The sequence below is a fragment of the Mirounga angustirostris genome, unplaced genomic scaffold (genome assembly GCF_029215605.1).
Source record: "Mirounga angustirostris isolate CCGP_5_RB_7025 unplaced genomic scaffold, mMirAng1.0.hap1 SCAF_6, whole genome shotgun sequence".
Taxonomy (NCBI): Eukaryota; Metazoa; Chordata; class Mammalia; order Carnivora; family Phocidae; genus Mirounga; species Mirounga angustirostris.
Window position 1 is genome coordinate 65,431,345 of NW_026991714.1, and position 15,539 is coordinate 65,446,883.

Genomic DNA, 15,539 nt, shown 5'->3' on the forward strand with positions numbered 1-15,539 from the left:
ACTAACATAAATTTTAAAAATAAGAAAGCCCCCAAATTCCCATTACTCTACTGCTTCCTATGGTAGAAAACCATGGTGGTGGGAAGAGCAATAAGAAAATTATTTCAACTGATAAAAGGCTAGACTAGTGTGCTGGCAGTAAAAGTCCTTTCATTAAGGAGTGCACAGGGGTTCTCGGTAATACAGCAGCAGAGACAGGCTGACGTACGTTCCTGTGTAAACATCAACATACTCCAAAAGTGTAACTTTCATATGCTCTAGGAAACAAAACTCCTCTGACTCACTTGGCTGCAGTGGTCTGAAACAGCCCCTGTACCGAGTCTGAACCCACATCATCTCAACAAACACCATTTTAGGTGGCCCTGTGGTTTTACTTCTGTGTGTCCTCTACAGGACACTTCAAGACTAGGTAACTGAGCCTTTACTTAAGACAAATCAGGTTTAGAAATCACGCAGTATGTTTCTGTTATCGTAAACGTTAATATATAATGTTCGCTATAGCTAAAGGAGAGGGAATGAGGATCTAGCAAACCAGAGAAATGTGTTGTGCATGAATCGAAGGACAACAGGATTGTAGAGGAAAAACCAGCAACCTTTCAAAGGTGTTTTTCCAAGGTTCCAACATCTGTTTTTTTGATGTAAGCATCAGTGATCAAGTACCACCTGTTTCAAGTCAGTAGAGTGAGCAGCTTATAGACAACTCAAAATAGTTTACATGCTGCCTGACTACCCAGTACTGGGACTCTTAATCCATTTATTAAATCTCTATCACCACTAGCATCTTTAAATTTTGTTTTGCTGTTATGTTCATTCCAGATTTATTCAGCTAGCCAAACACTTGTGGCTAATCCAAGTTATTTCATTTCAACAAGTACTTCCTAACTGATTACTTTTGAGGACACTGGCAATGTCCTACCTGTCTAGCCAACCCATTACCATACTACATAACTCCTCTTCTAGCTGAAATTTGGGAGATTCAACCTTCTCCTCTCAGAAATACATTAAAAGAACAAAGAAAGCTAAACTTCCAGAGTGCTGACGCTGAAATGGTGTTGGTTCATAAACGACAATCTGGGGTGAGAAAAGCAACCAATTTCTAAAAATTATAAAAGTGACCAACTAACAGAACTGACCAAAAAACAGTGAGTTGTATAAAAGTTACAATCTAGTAAGAAGCATTAGTTCCAAGCAATTTCCCCAACTAATTAGGTTAACAAAAAACCCAGTAAACAGACCACTGTATTTCCAATCATGACATTTAACTCGTCATAGCTGTCACATATATGACAAATAACTGCAGTAATATATATACTGCTATAATATAAATGGAAATATATCATGCTGATTAGAGAACATTAAAATATGGCATAGGGAAAAAAAGCAATGTAAAGACAGGACCTGCTCAAATCTGGTTCAAGTATTTAAGATACAAAACCTGATTTTACAACTCAATAGGATTTTATCCTTTCCCTATTATCTTTAGCTCCTTTTCAGCATACTCAAACCTCAACCGCCCACATGGGAGACTGTCCACATTGCCAATTAGCAACAGATATAATTTTCAAGTCTCAGTTTGCTTTCCCCTTTTATTCAAGGGTACTCCTTCTTCATCCTATTCTAGGATAAAAGGTTTTTTATGTTTTTCCTCACATTGACAGATAAAGAATCCTAAGAATATTATGTAATGCAACCAAAGCAAAATATTATATATTGCTGTTTCATCAATTGCACTTTATTTAACATATACGATCAAGAATTTGATCGTATTTTCAAAACAGGTACTTACTTATTAGAAAGCAAAACGGTGAGGTGAAGGGTAACATCATCACCGCTGGACACGGTTGGCTTCATCGTCTGAATGTATCTGAGGGCTTGTTTGTGTTCACCCTGACTCATAAAGGCCTGAATAATCTTTGAATGTTGCCACGACACAGGTTTCACAGTAGCTGGGTGAAACAGGAGATCCAAGCCACTCTGCAAAAGGACACAAAAACTGCTAAATGCAAATATAATTTCCTGCACTTTGACAAAGTAACCAGCCTTTAAAGACGGGCAACACTAAAGCCACAAACAACGATTTAAACATAACCTGTAAAGATCTTCTTTAATCCATGGTATGTTTGATTTTAAATAAAAGCCTTATCAAAAGCCCCATTCTTCTGAGGCTTTGTTGGGCTATGATGTAATATCTTTCTGCCCACCAACGTCATACATCAGCGCCAAGCCCTGCCTTCTAACAGCAACACACCAAACGTGTCTCTAACAGAACAATCGCCGTATTTGCACTATTAGTAATTGTTTATTATTTATTTTCTTCTTTAGACAGGACGGGATCTGGAGTCCTGAACTGTTTCATCTTCGTATTCTTGCTGCCTACGATAGCGCTTGGTAAAGGTTAATGACTGAACTGAGTCCGTAAATTACTCCAGAAGTAGACTGTATCATATCTTTAATACCACATTTAACCCAGCTATGTACTTCTTTCTGAAATCTGTTTATGAAAGTTTACATTCTAAGTGAACAGACTTACCCCATAGTCATTATGATCTATCAGCCAAAACCCTTGAATAAGTTTCACCTGGCCCCAAGGAATGGCAAAGGCAGTGGGAAATGATTCAATGCAAGTATCTGTTTTGTTTGGGAAGGAATACATAATATCAAGCAACAAATAAATGGTCTTTAAGAAAGAGGATTAAGGACAATAACAAGAAGAAAATCTCCTACATATATCTACTTATATTAGGTAGCAACAGACTAGAGCAGCAAAGAGGCTTGAAGAGACTGCTTTTAGGATTCTATAAGCCAGAATGGATATCCAAGTATGGTAATTTTATTAAATGCAGGTCCAGCCAGTCCTACAAGCAACTTCATTCACTCTCAACAGTAAGTACCACCACAAGAGATGAACAAAAGCCTACTTTCTTCATGAAGTCAGTAGCTTATTAGCAAACTGAAGAGACAGAGCTACAGACAAAATTCCAGTTATCAGCAAAACCTAACAGCTTAAGCAAACACATCACGTATCTTATAAATTATGAATGGAACTACATAGTTTTTAAAAAGATTTTATTTATTTATTTGACACAGAGAGGAGAAGCAGACTCCCGCTGAGTAGGGAGCCTGATGCAGGACTCTATCCCAGGACCCCGGGATCATGACCTGAGCCAAAGGCAGATGCTTAATCGACTAAGCCACCCAGCTCCCTGGAACTACATTTTTAAATTAAAAAACTGACCATCAGTACAAAAATATTATTGCAAATACCACTGGGTCAGACCCGATGCCTAAGGTAATACTAAACTAACTTACCATGTATTCGTATTGAACACATAAGTTAACCTCATTAAGAAAGACCATCTGACGCTTGGGTGGCTCCGTGGGTTAAACATCTGCCTTTAGCTCAGATCATGATCTCAGGGTCCTGGGATCGAGTCCCATGTCGGGCTCCCTGCTCAGTGGGGAGCCTGCTTTTCCCTCTGCCTGCCACTTTCCCTGCTTGTGCTCACTCTGACAAATCAATAAATAAAATCGTAAAAAAAAAAAAAGAAAAGAAAAAGAAAGACCATTTGGCCAATGTTTCAGAACTGCTGTTGGTAACTCTGATGATGTCCTGTACACACACAAGAATCTGATGAGAGCTGTGGATCCTATCCCTAGAAAATTAAACCTAAAACTAAATTCTGCATAGTTTCAGGTTTGCCATAGACCATCTGAACCCAACCAACAGACCCTAGGTTAACCTTCCTTTAAAAAAACTGCAAATGTGCAACTGAGATTAGATTAATTAGTGCGAGGTTCCTATTACTCTCAAATTTTATGATGTCGGTAATACATGAATTATTTGAGTGTTTTAAAGGATACAACAGCATGTTTGCTTGTTTCAGTGACGTCGTCCAGTAGGTATATGTCAAGCAATGCCTGTAAAAGGGATAAAAAATTCAGTGTGTTTTATATGTTCGTTCATTCACGCTCCCCATTTTCCCCAAGCCTGTGCCGGGTGGGAACAATACCGCTAACCATGTCCCCACTGCCCCTGGCAACCCTGCAGGGTCTTCATGGGGGAGCGTGTGGTCACGAACATACATGCAGACTAGACGGAGGGTATTTTCCCGTGCCTCCTTCATCGCGCTTCCACAACCTCTCAACGCCATCTCCTAACTGAGACACCATTTCGTCAATCATCAAGCAATCAGGGCTCCACTTCCCTCTGCAGAAAGGGTGACATTCGGGATTATTCATTATTCGTGTTAATTCCAAACTCTTACTGATCTCCACAATCCAAAGGAGAAGAGAGTTGAGAATAGGACCCCAGTTAGCATCATGTGAAGTCCAGTCACCAATAAGAATTAGATGAACCCTGCAGAGGCCTCAGGCTTGGTCATCAGCAAGCCCATGCGCGCAGGTCAGGTCCCCAGGGAGAGCATGGTCCAGCTGCCAGATTCCTGAGGCGACACTCAGTTTTACCTTCTGGAGCAAAAGCCCAAGAGCGTGGCAGCCAGTCGGGTATAAATATGCTACAGTGCAAAGTCAAAGAGCTATGATTTCCCTTTCACCACCTAAGTCTTCTGACCCAGTGATTCCTTCAAGAACGTATCACCGAGCGCCTACACGGTGGTCAGCAGATACTGTCCCTGCCTCCTCATCTACTAACCACCAGGCGGCGGCAGTTCCTACTTCCTGAGTCAGGTACCGCATCCACTGCTCCGTCTTTATTTATATGGACTGCGTAACTTATGTGACAAGCAGGACTAGAAAGCTTAGCAAACCCATTCAGGGACACACACTTAGGAAATAACAGATCTATAATTTTAAATTATGCCTGATAGGGCGCCTGGGTGGCTCCACCCAGGAAGCGTCCAACTCTTGATTTTGGCTAGGGTCATGATCTGAGGGTCGTGAGATGGAGCCCTGCGTCGGGCTCCGCACTCAGCAGAGAGTCTGCTTCAGAGTCTCTCTCTCCTCCTCCCTCTGCTTGCATGCATACTCTCTCTCAAATAAATAAAATCTTTAAAAAATAAATAATGCCTAATAAATCTCCCAAGTCTGTGCTCAGTCTCTGAGATTACTTCTTCTAAAGCACTGGACCCCAAACTTGCCACACACCAAATTATAGCCAGCACAGCCTTTTAAGTACTGATTTCTGGGGGATTCTTACAACATGCCTGACGTCCACGCTCGTGAACCACTACTGTCAATGCTGCACGCTGTTCTACAAGCATCAATTCCCACCTGAGGAAGATGACTAATCACTGCTCTTTCTTCTATTATCTCTGCTTCTTTATTTCAAAGGAACCAATGAGGTTAACATTCGTGTATTTTATTTATTTATTTTAAAAAGGAGACATAGAGGAATTAAGACAAAGAAAACAAGAAAACAGTGGTTGAAGGGCCTGAAATGCAACTGTTAATGGAAAGAACGTAAAAAGCCTAACTGGTGGTATGCTTCATGGTTTTCTAATGAATTGGAGCTTTTAGTCCTTTTCTGAATAAGAATCCTCAGGAAAAATATGTGCTTAAGTGACAGAATCTCCTCTAATAAATCAACTGTGGTAACTACTCTTAATTAGGAAATACTGAGTAGCCACACTCAACTTATCAAATAAAGGTGTAACCATTAGGTCAAGGCAAACAGACAAACGTTACAACTAAAATAATAATGCTGTTAACAGATTCTGTCACTTAAGAATTCCACGCATTTCATCTTTCTGTAGCATGATGAATTCTGAGAAAGCGATGACTTCTTAAAAAAGTAACTTCTAAGAGGTTTTGGAAGGTTCTGTAAGGTACCTTGCCAGACGCTCACACTTCTGTCGACGACTGGTATAGTAGTTCTGAATTACAGGGTAGTTGTAGTACAACCTGGACAACTGCACAGCATCATCTAGAATTTTTTAAGAGTCGGGAAAAAAGTCAGTAATATTTCTGAAATATCTCAACAATACCTAAGGTCACCCACATTAATATTTTACTATAATTGCATGATGTTGTTTAGTCTGCAGGCTTCCTAAATTTAATTATTTACTTTTATTAATTTATTTTAGATTATTTATTAATAGATATACAAACGATATACAAACGAGAAAACTTTATTAATAGATATACAAACGAGAAAACAGAGTCTCTCACAACAGTCGGTAAAAACAAGGATGCTGGCTTAAAACTCTGGAAAAGCTATTCCAGAAATGATTCTACCCCCTTAATCCTTAGTCACTTCCTTAATTTCAAATGATAATTAAAAAGCAAGCAGTATTCACTATTTAAGTAAAAATCAAAGAGAATAATGAAAAAGTAAGGTTAACGGCAATTAGCAAAGGGACAGAAGTGCTTCTCAATAGAATGTAACATGTGCCCTGGAAATGCAAGAAGTTAGAGGCCTTAGAAGTGTTCTACATAAGCAGAGCAAAAGTCAAATTCCCTAATTCTTGGTATTGGCACAAATTATTAGATGAAAAGAGGTATTCCAACTGATGGCAAATAATCTTGGTTAATAAGCATATTAAAAGAACTCTTAAGGAGAAAAAGATCGGCAAACTAGATTATAAAACCCACAGTTGAATGGATCTAATTTATAGCTGATGGTATCATTGAACCCTTTTTCAGAACCATGTTTTGTTAAATATTCTTTCCTTTTATGTCATTCGGCCCAATATGCATGTATGGAACACCTGTGCATCGGGTGTGGAGCAGGAAACTAGAGATACAACGTGAGAAAGAATGTAAGACTAGAAGAAAATGTAAGAGGGATGGTGGAAGAAAGGAAATCCGAAAATGAGAAACCCCAAATGACAGAGATTTGAGAATGTTTCCACTAATATCTACAGATTAAGTAAATGTTTTACCTACGCCCTCCGGTAAAAGCCCAGAATGACAGAACCAAAGCACCACTTGTGTGTACTGGCAGATGAGCCGGGTAACCAGGCACTTTTTGTGCAAGTCCATGAGGCCTGTGAGGATGAAACACCAGTTGTGTAACATTCAATTTATTAACCACACATGAAAAATCAAGACCCTGGACAGTTCCCAAAATCGAATTATTTGGCGACTTTTAACAGCATTATGTGTATTTTTAAACACACTTAGCCTGAACAAATAACCTCCAAAATGCTAAAGTAACTCACTAAGTAGGTATTTTAGGTAAATATGCTTCCACCTAAGCTACATTTCCATTTAGCTAGTTTCAGAAGTCAAATGTAGACATTAACACAAACTAGCACGATAATATATCAATATAGGTTGTTCAAACCGGGCCTTTAAGTGAAACTGCCTCTTTTGTTTAAATGGCAAAACAGAGACAAACACTTACAATGACTTCTGTGAATAAAAACTTACATAAACTTTCAGAATGTGAAACTCCACTGGAAGTACGTATACTACGTTCACTGGCAGTTTAACCCGCAAATTTCCCAAGCTTGCTTCAGCATGGGCTCATGGCGTATCTAATAACATTCTCTAGTTTCCATTTAAAAAGTTAAAATTAAAAAGGCCTCTCTGCATAGTGATGCATCTAAGACATGGAAGTTTATTGTTTCTCGAAGTAAAATTTAAATAAAAGCTCATTCCTATCACATAAAGAGCACACCTCTCTCCGTGATCTCTTGGGCCTCTGTGGTAAAACAGTTTAAGACGGAATTAAGGTTGCTGAGGAGCAAGTAGCACTGCTGGAGCGCCTGGATGGTCTGCGGGTCGGCGAAACGACACGAGCCATCAAATAACGGTGTACCTTTCCGGGAGGAAATACTAGGTTAGTTCTGACACAATAAATCTGAATTAGTTAAAATCATAAATGCAAAATTTCTCAAACTCTTATTAACTACAGAATCAGACTCTACATTATGAGATTTACAAAAACACGGTAGAAATGGCAAATAACCTCAAGAAACCAAGAAGGGACAAATACAAATCCCTATCCTAGTTTTTTAAGATGCAGAACGAGGTAAACAATGTGAGCAGAGGAAGGGAATATGGAGTCCACTTCAGGCTGACTAGAAATGAGGTCTATTCATTAAATGCTTCTCCCTCAAATAAAAATCTTTCATACCAGATCTTTTATGTGCCATGTTGTCTTGTCATGATTTTATAAGAGCACTTTTTCCACCCCCAGCCTTCAAAGTGAGACATTAAAAATTAAGACCCAGATAAAGACTTATGATAATAAAACTGCATGCTTGTTACAATTCATTGTAGACTTGGTTGTCCTTTCATTTAAATTCAACAATGAGTTTACAAATTCATTTTTCCGGAAAAAATGGGTATTTTAGTTGCTACTGGTTACATCTTTTGGGTAAGATTTAATCACATTAATATTTAATGGGTAATTGGAAACCAGAAAACATAATTAGAAATCCTTCCTCAACCAAATGGATTTGTTTTACTTCCAATACATTTAAAATACTATGCTTTGAATTTTAATTACATTTAGGTTTTTTAAAAGAAACTCCATTAACCAGTAACGAAGCTCAAGGCAGCAAGAGTGGCTGAGTTACCAGGTCCAAACCTGAAGTACCACATTATGGCTCAAAGTATAACAAAGGCATACAATTTATGAACTGATCTGAGTATTTTTCTTTTCTTACATGAATTACATTACCAGTCCTGAAAATATTTTCCACTCAAAAAAATACATTTTTTTTGCCCTGACTCTGAATTACCAGGTGTTTGTTTCTCACTTCAACTGTATTAAGTGATTAAATATTTTAAATTATTTCATGTTTATAAGTTTCGTAAGTATGGCCTAAAACTACCATAGAACCCTATGTCTATAGTAGTAGATTCTCTACTAAGAATAACTTATTTAAAAAGTCCACTTATTCATTCATCATTGACACAATGATAGAAATTACAAAAACATATACTTCTAAATAAACAAATTATACTTTCACGTACAGAGCAATCACGTATTATACCCCGATTATTTTTGCACATAATGGGTTTTTGATATTTATAGGACACCTCAAGACTCAAAGTGGACAACAGATGAATAAGTAAGACTGTCAAGAAGAAAAATGACTTTGAATGACTGATAATGACATCTGCTAGTAGAAGAAAGAGGTGAATGAGTTTTTGCCCTCCTCTTCAGCTTTTTTATACTCATAAATATTTTAAATAGAAAATGAGCAAGTAGGCGAGCTTCTGAGGTCAACTGCCATACTCTCCTGACACCATCATCAGCAAACTTCATAAATTAATCTCTTAAGATCAAAGATAAGGTATAGCTCTGAAACTTGGTACTGTAGACATATTAACATGTTGCCCGTTTAACAATCTACTGCAAAATCTCGCTCAAAAAATAATTCTGTTAGAGCGCCTGACAGGCTCAGTGGTGGAGCAGGTGACTCTTAATCTTGAGGTTATAAGTTTGAGCCCCACGCCAGGTGTAGCCATCACTTAAATAAAATCTTTAAAAACAAAAATAATACAATTTTGCCACCCCAATATTAAAAGAAATGGTTTTCTTCTGAGACTTCTTTAAAGAGTTTACATTACAAGTTCAGGGGCACCTGGGTGGCTCAGTCGGTTAAGCGTCTGCCTTCAGCTCAGGTCATGATCTCAGGTCATGATCGAGCCCCGCAACGGGCTCCCCGCTGGGAGCCTGCTTCTCCCTCTACCTCTGCTGCTCCTCCCTAAGGCTCATCCTCTCTCGCTCTCTCAAATAAATAAATCTTAAAAAAAAAAGTTTACAACTTCAAAATGATTAAAATTGTCATGTACTTAAAACCTAGACCAAGGTTAATTTTTTAATACAATACTTACACAGTCTGTCAAATTCCTCTTTTGTAAAAACCACTTTATTCCATGTCCATTCAAGAACAAAGCGCAGATTAGCCGCAGAATTTGGTTGTTCTTATTTGTAAATATCAATGAAAAAAAAAAAAGAATTCTCAATTACAAACAAAAAATTAGTAACTTCAGTGGGGAACCCTGACAGAGACTACGCTGATCAAGTGAGCAATGTGAACATCAACACAACAGAAACAAACTGGTACGAAAACACAGCAAGGAGCACATCATTTTATGTAGCACTGCTGTGAAAAATGTAAAATGTGATCATGAGGAAAGGTTAACACACACACATTGAAAGGCTGTCTGCAAAATGATAGGCTTAAATCTTTAAAAACGCCAATTTCTTGAAAGATAAAAGCTTAGGAATTACATGAGATTAAGAGAGATTAAAGGGACATAAAAACTAAACACAAAGTATATTCTGGATTACACCCTGGATTCCCTATCCCTATAAATGCTACCAAGGACATTATTGGCATGATCAGTAAGATTCCAGTAAGGTCTGAGATCAGATAATAGCATATTCAATGTTTTTCTGATTTTTCTAAGTACACAGTGGTTTTGTAATGACTGTTCTTGGAAAGAATACTGATAATACAAGTACAGAAACGTTGATGTCCTCAACTTATTGTCAAATGACTCAACAAAAATAATGTGGGTGTGTGTGTTTTTAAAGAGGGGTATACACAACAGCTGGGATGAATCCCAAAGAATTTTGCCCAAGAGTCGATCCCAAAGGTTACATACTATATCATTTCATTTTGGAACATTTTTGCAATGACAAAATTACAGAAGTAGAGAATAGACTGGTGGCTCCCGGGGGTTAGAGGTGGGAGGAGGTAGGTGTGGCTATAAAAAAGGACAACATGGGGATCCTGACTGAGCTACTACTGTCTGGCAGGGGGGAAGGTGGTGATAAAAGGGTACACAGGATCTCTCTAAATAATGTCTTAAAATAGCAATGTGAACCTATAATTATCTCAAAATAAGGTTTAACTAAAACCCCAAATGAATTAATCATTTAAACAATTTAAAATACAAAAGTAATTTTTTATTCATTAAAAACTACAATCTTACCTTCTTTTGTCCACTTTTTGATACATCCAGTCAAAAGTCCCAGGCAACTTGTGTGGATCGCTGCTGACAATATAGCTTCTAACTGTTCTTCCTGAACCAGGCATTAAAAAAAGAAGGAAAAAGAGTAAGAAGTGAAGATAAAGGATATCTGATCACAGACTCAGAGACAGCAAATTCTATAAGAATTCAAACATTTAGGGGCACCTGGGTGGTTCATTCGGTTAAGCATCCAACTGCTGATTCTGACTCAGGTCATGATCTCAGGGTCCTGGAATCGAGCCCCACAAGGGGCTCTGTGCTCAGCAGGGAGTCTGCTTGAGGATTCTCTCTCCCTATGCCCCTCCCCCCACATGCACTCTAAAATAAACAAATCTTAAAAGAAAGAATACAAACACTTCAAGGGTTAGAAATAAAACATTTCAGGTGTGCCTGGACGGCTTAGTCGTTGGGCGTCTGCCTTCAGTTCAGGCCATGATCCCAGTCCTGGGATCAAGCCCCATGTTGGGCTCCCTGCTCAGCGGGAAGCCTGCTTCTCCCTCTCCCACTACCCCTGCTTGTGTTCCCTCTCTCACGCTCTCTGTCAAAGAAATAAATAAAAAATCTTAAAAAAAAAAATTCATAGCTCACTAGGTGGCTATAAACACAAACACAGTAACAAGCATTGGTGGTGACATGAAGTAACTGGAATCCTTATACACTGATGGTGGGAATGTAAAATGGTAAAGCCACTTTGGGAAACTTAAATACGGAGTTACCGCATGACCCAGCCAACTCCACACCCAAAAGAAATGAAAACACATGCCCACACCAAAACTCTACATGGAACAACATTATTCATAATAGACCCAAACTGGAAACAAGCCCATCAACGAAAGAATGGATAAATGAACTGTGGTACGCTCCTTATACAGAAATTACGTGACACAGACATTAAACGGGACAAGGGACTGATGTATGCTACCACATAAATAAACTGTGGATTCATATAAGGAACAAGGAAGTCTATGAAGACTGAAAGCAGAGGAGTGGTTATCAAAAGCCAGGGCGTGAGGGGGAGAATATGGGTTTTTTGTGGGGGTGATAAAAATGTTCTCAAATTGAATGTGGGGATAGGTGCACAATTCCATGGATTTATTAAAAACCACTGAATTAGACACTGTAAGCAGGTGGCTGTAAGATATAGCCGTGTCTTAGTATGTCTGTTACTTAAAATCATTATAAATCACACTGAATATCAAAGAAATCTATGAATGGCATAGAAATAGATCAGATTAATGGGAAGAAATAAAAATCCAGAAACAGAACCCAGTACACACAAAGGAAATCAAATGAATGTGGTGTATCTCAGTAGCATGAGCAAAGGATATTCTGCGTTCTATTTTATAAGTGGTGTAGCACAGCTGGACTCATCATCATCCGGGAGAAAGAAAATCAACCTTTACCTGATGTGATACACAAAGATGAACTGAACCCTTAAATGTTAAAGAAACATTTAAGTGTTAGACTTATTAAGCCAGAGCTATAAAATACATCTGACTACAAAAATACTAATTTGTATGTAGCAAAAGATACCATAAAACAAATCAAGAGGAAAACAGTAGGGGGAGGATCTAGAAGATTTACGACAAAAAGGATAAATATGTATCATAAAGAATTTCCATAGATAACCCAGTAAAAAAAGGGTAAACCCTATAAATATGTAATTAACAGAATACTGACCAGTCAATAAAAATATGAAATTGCATCTGTATCATCCTTTTCATGTATATGAAGAAGGGATATATAAAGAAATGCATGAAAGAAAAGTATAAAGTCCATGTACCACGTATACAAACAAATAATTAACAAAGTGGACATTGACAACACCCCACCCAGGTTTAGACTGAGAATATTTGGCAGTAACCTGGAAGCTGTGTCTGCTCTGACCTGACCAAAAGCAAATCCCACCCTCCCCTCCCATCTCCCATGGCAACCACGACCCTCTCCTGCCTTCTGAAGTCATCACTTTCTTGCTTTCTTTTTGCTTTAACTCTACATGTGCATCACTAAAGAATACAGTTTAACTTGGCCTGTTCTAGGAATGGAGTTTAAAAAATAAAAAGAAAGGTACATGAAGAATGGTTAACAAAATGCCAATACTTATATGCCTCCAAACACTTTAGCCAATTTTCTAAATCCAAATTATTCATGTATTATTGATGTAATTGGAAAAAAACCTAAACGGGTTGGAATACCAGGTTTAATCACAGAAAACACTAAATGCTGTTTTATTCACGTGGCTGAATTACAGGTAATTTTTTCTTGTTTCACATTTTTAAGATATTATTGCTTTAAATAAATTTGACAGTATGTAATCAGAAAACAATAATCTGTACTAAATTCCTTAAAGTGAGAAAGTTAAATGGAGCACTTGGAGCACCCAAGGCCCTGAGGACAAGGATGAGCAATGAGTTCTCTGCCATCAGAAGTTGAAGCACCAGGCGGGAAAGGCAGTTCCAGTCCCTGACGGGAGGATGGGCAGGGCCACTAGGGCCAAAGTTTCCTAAGGTCTTTCAATGAACCCAATCAAGAGCTGCAGAAAGCCATCTTGAATTTGGTGCTTTTTCTCCTTGTCTTGTTGAGGGCAGGGGAATGGACACCACAAAACAGACAAAAGACTGATCAAAGGTGTCCTTTGAATATGTATATGGTTGGAAATCAACAGCCCATAGTTAGATGATGCTGTTTTATCAAACCCTCAACAGTATTCTTGGGCCATTAGACAGAAAGAATAGATCTCTTCTACACAACCTATTAGCAATTCTTCCATAACTCTCACAAGGTAGATGGGTTAAAAAGACCATATTACTCACAATGAACAAAAGAAACCTTATCATTAACTGCTTTTAACCTTTTCTGAACAAAAGAAAATTGTTACCTGTGGATAAAGATGGAACATCAATGCACAGCCATTTACTTCCTGCATCTGGATCATCACCAGACCCCAGTGAATAATCGTAAAGAGCAGAGATAGGTATCAATCAGCAAGGGCAAAGAAAAGAGAAGGCATCATGGGGTAAGACAGCTCAACAAAATCCGTGAACAGCAGTCATGAGGAAAGGTGACAGACCCAGCAGTGTGAGGGAAACCACGTCCTTAGGTCCTCACAGAGGGGAGCTACAGATGAGAATGGAATCGGGTTAGCTCTCTGAGCCCTCAGGCTAAGTCCTTGGAGAAACCAGGTACAGAGGAAAGTGGGGGGCAAGAGTGGTCAGACCCAGGGCTGAAAACAGGCAACTGGTGGACACTTAGTCTATGGAACAGCCAGTCACTGATCCCACAGCAAAGAACCATGGATGCCTGCCTCACAGATCTTTGGAAAAATGGGATGGCCCCAACCAAAGTATGGGCTTTCTCCACTGTAATGGTGCACGTCCCATCTACTATCCCCAAGAAAAGGATGCCTCTACATGAACTATACCTACGCAAAAGAGAGTGTATCATCTGTTACTCACCCACTTTACATATGAACAGATGACCAAGGGCCACCAAACACGTAAGGAGAGCCACCGGCATCAAAGAGACTAAAGGAAGAAAACCAACTGCAGAGGAAACAGAGCTAACGCAGAGAACCAAGTAAGACTGTGAACACACACGGACAGGAGCTGGTTCATCCATAAAAGAGAATACTATGAACAAAAGACTGAGCAAAGAAGAAGTACTCCAAAAATTTTAAATGAGGGTCAAATCTTTAAAAAGCTAATAGGAAGACAGGGAGATGATGAAGAAATCTCCCCAAAAATAGAACCAGAGGTAAAGGTGACAAAACACTGGGCAACGAAGGTAATCTAACAGAAGGTCACACCCTTCATCTAAAGAGGCTCCACAAAGAGCAAAAACAAACTGAGAAGAAAAAAATTAAGCTTGTGTGAGATGGGCAAGGTTTTGTTTTGTTTTTTATTTATTTATTTATTTTAAAGATTTTATTTGGGAAAGAGAATGAGAGAGAGAGAGCCTGAGAGGGGGGAGGGTCAGAGGGAGAAGCAGACTCCCTGCTGAGCAGGGAGCCTGATGTGGGACTCGATCCCAGGACTCCAGGATCATGACCTGAGCCGAAGGCAGTCGCTTAACCAAATGAGCCACCCAGGCGCCCTTGTTTTGTTTTTTAAAGGTCACTTGGAAACTCCAGGAAAAAACAAGCTACATAATAAGAACATTAACATTGATCACGACATGACCATGTGGTAAACACAGATACAAAAATATAAAAGGAGGGGGAATGAGGAGAGGAAATCTCCCAACGATAACAGAATCAAATATTTCTCTTCACTTCATGAAATTAAGTATTAAAATCCAACCATAAGTGTTAAACCACAGTGGCAATATTTATATTCCTTCAGATGTTTAAAAGGCTCTTTTTCCAGCAATTCATTATGTTTCACAACTGTAATTTTTAAATAACTTTATCCAAACACTACCTGGGGAGAGTTAACATTTTCTCTTTCTCCATGGGAAATGGAGCTTACTTCATTTAGCATGTTTTACTAACAAATAATGAGTTAAAATAAAGGTGAATTATGAGCTGTCCCCAGGCAACACTGTTTACTGCTAGAATGTGTCCTGGCAGGTAAACTGTACTGGGACCAGGAAAACTGTGAATGGATTATAAACCTCCACTCGGAAGTTAAGGTTCTGGCTTCCAC

The 15,539-nt window shown here is 38.7% G+C and overlaps 1 protein-coding gene across 8 annotated transcripts in view; it reads right to left on the reverse strand.

Moving 5' to 3' along the window:
• Nucleotides 1-15,539, reverse strand: part of AHCTF1 (AT-hook containing transcription factor 1) — a 78,030-nt gene that overhangs the window by 28,335 nt on the left and 34,156 nt on the right. For all 8 annotated transcript variants that reach the window (XR_010412378.1, XR_010412379.1, XM_045877604.3 and 5 more), the window contains 9 exons: nucleotides 10,858-10,948; nucleotides 9,751-9,840; nucleotides 7,580-7,720; nucleotides 6,840-6,944; nucleotides 5,788-5,881; nucleotides 4,084-4,207; nucleotides 3,862-3,918; nucleotides 2,531-2,677; nucleotides 1,787-1,974 (listed from right to left, as the gene is read on the reverse strand). Coding sequence is in view for 6 of the 8 variants with exons in the window: in XM_045877604.3 (XP_045733560.3) it covers nucleotides 1,787-1,974; nucleotides 2,531-2,677; nucleotides 3,862-3,918; nucleotides 4,084-4,207; nucleotides 5,788-5,881; nucleotides 6,840-6,944; nucleotides 7,580-7,720; nucleotides 9,751-9,840; nucleotides 10,858-10,948 (1,037 nt within the window). In the remaining 2 variants the exon portion in view is untranslated. The remainder of the gene's footprint in view (nucleotides 1-1,786; nucleotides 1,975-2,530; nucleotides 2,678-3,861; nucleotides 3,919-4,083; nucleotides 4,208-5,787; nucleotides 5,882-6,839; nucleotides 6,945-7,579; nucleotides 7,721-9,750; nucleotides 9,841-10,857; nucleotides 10,949-15,539) is intronic.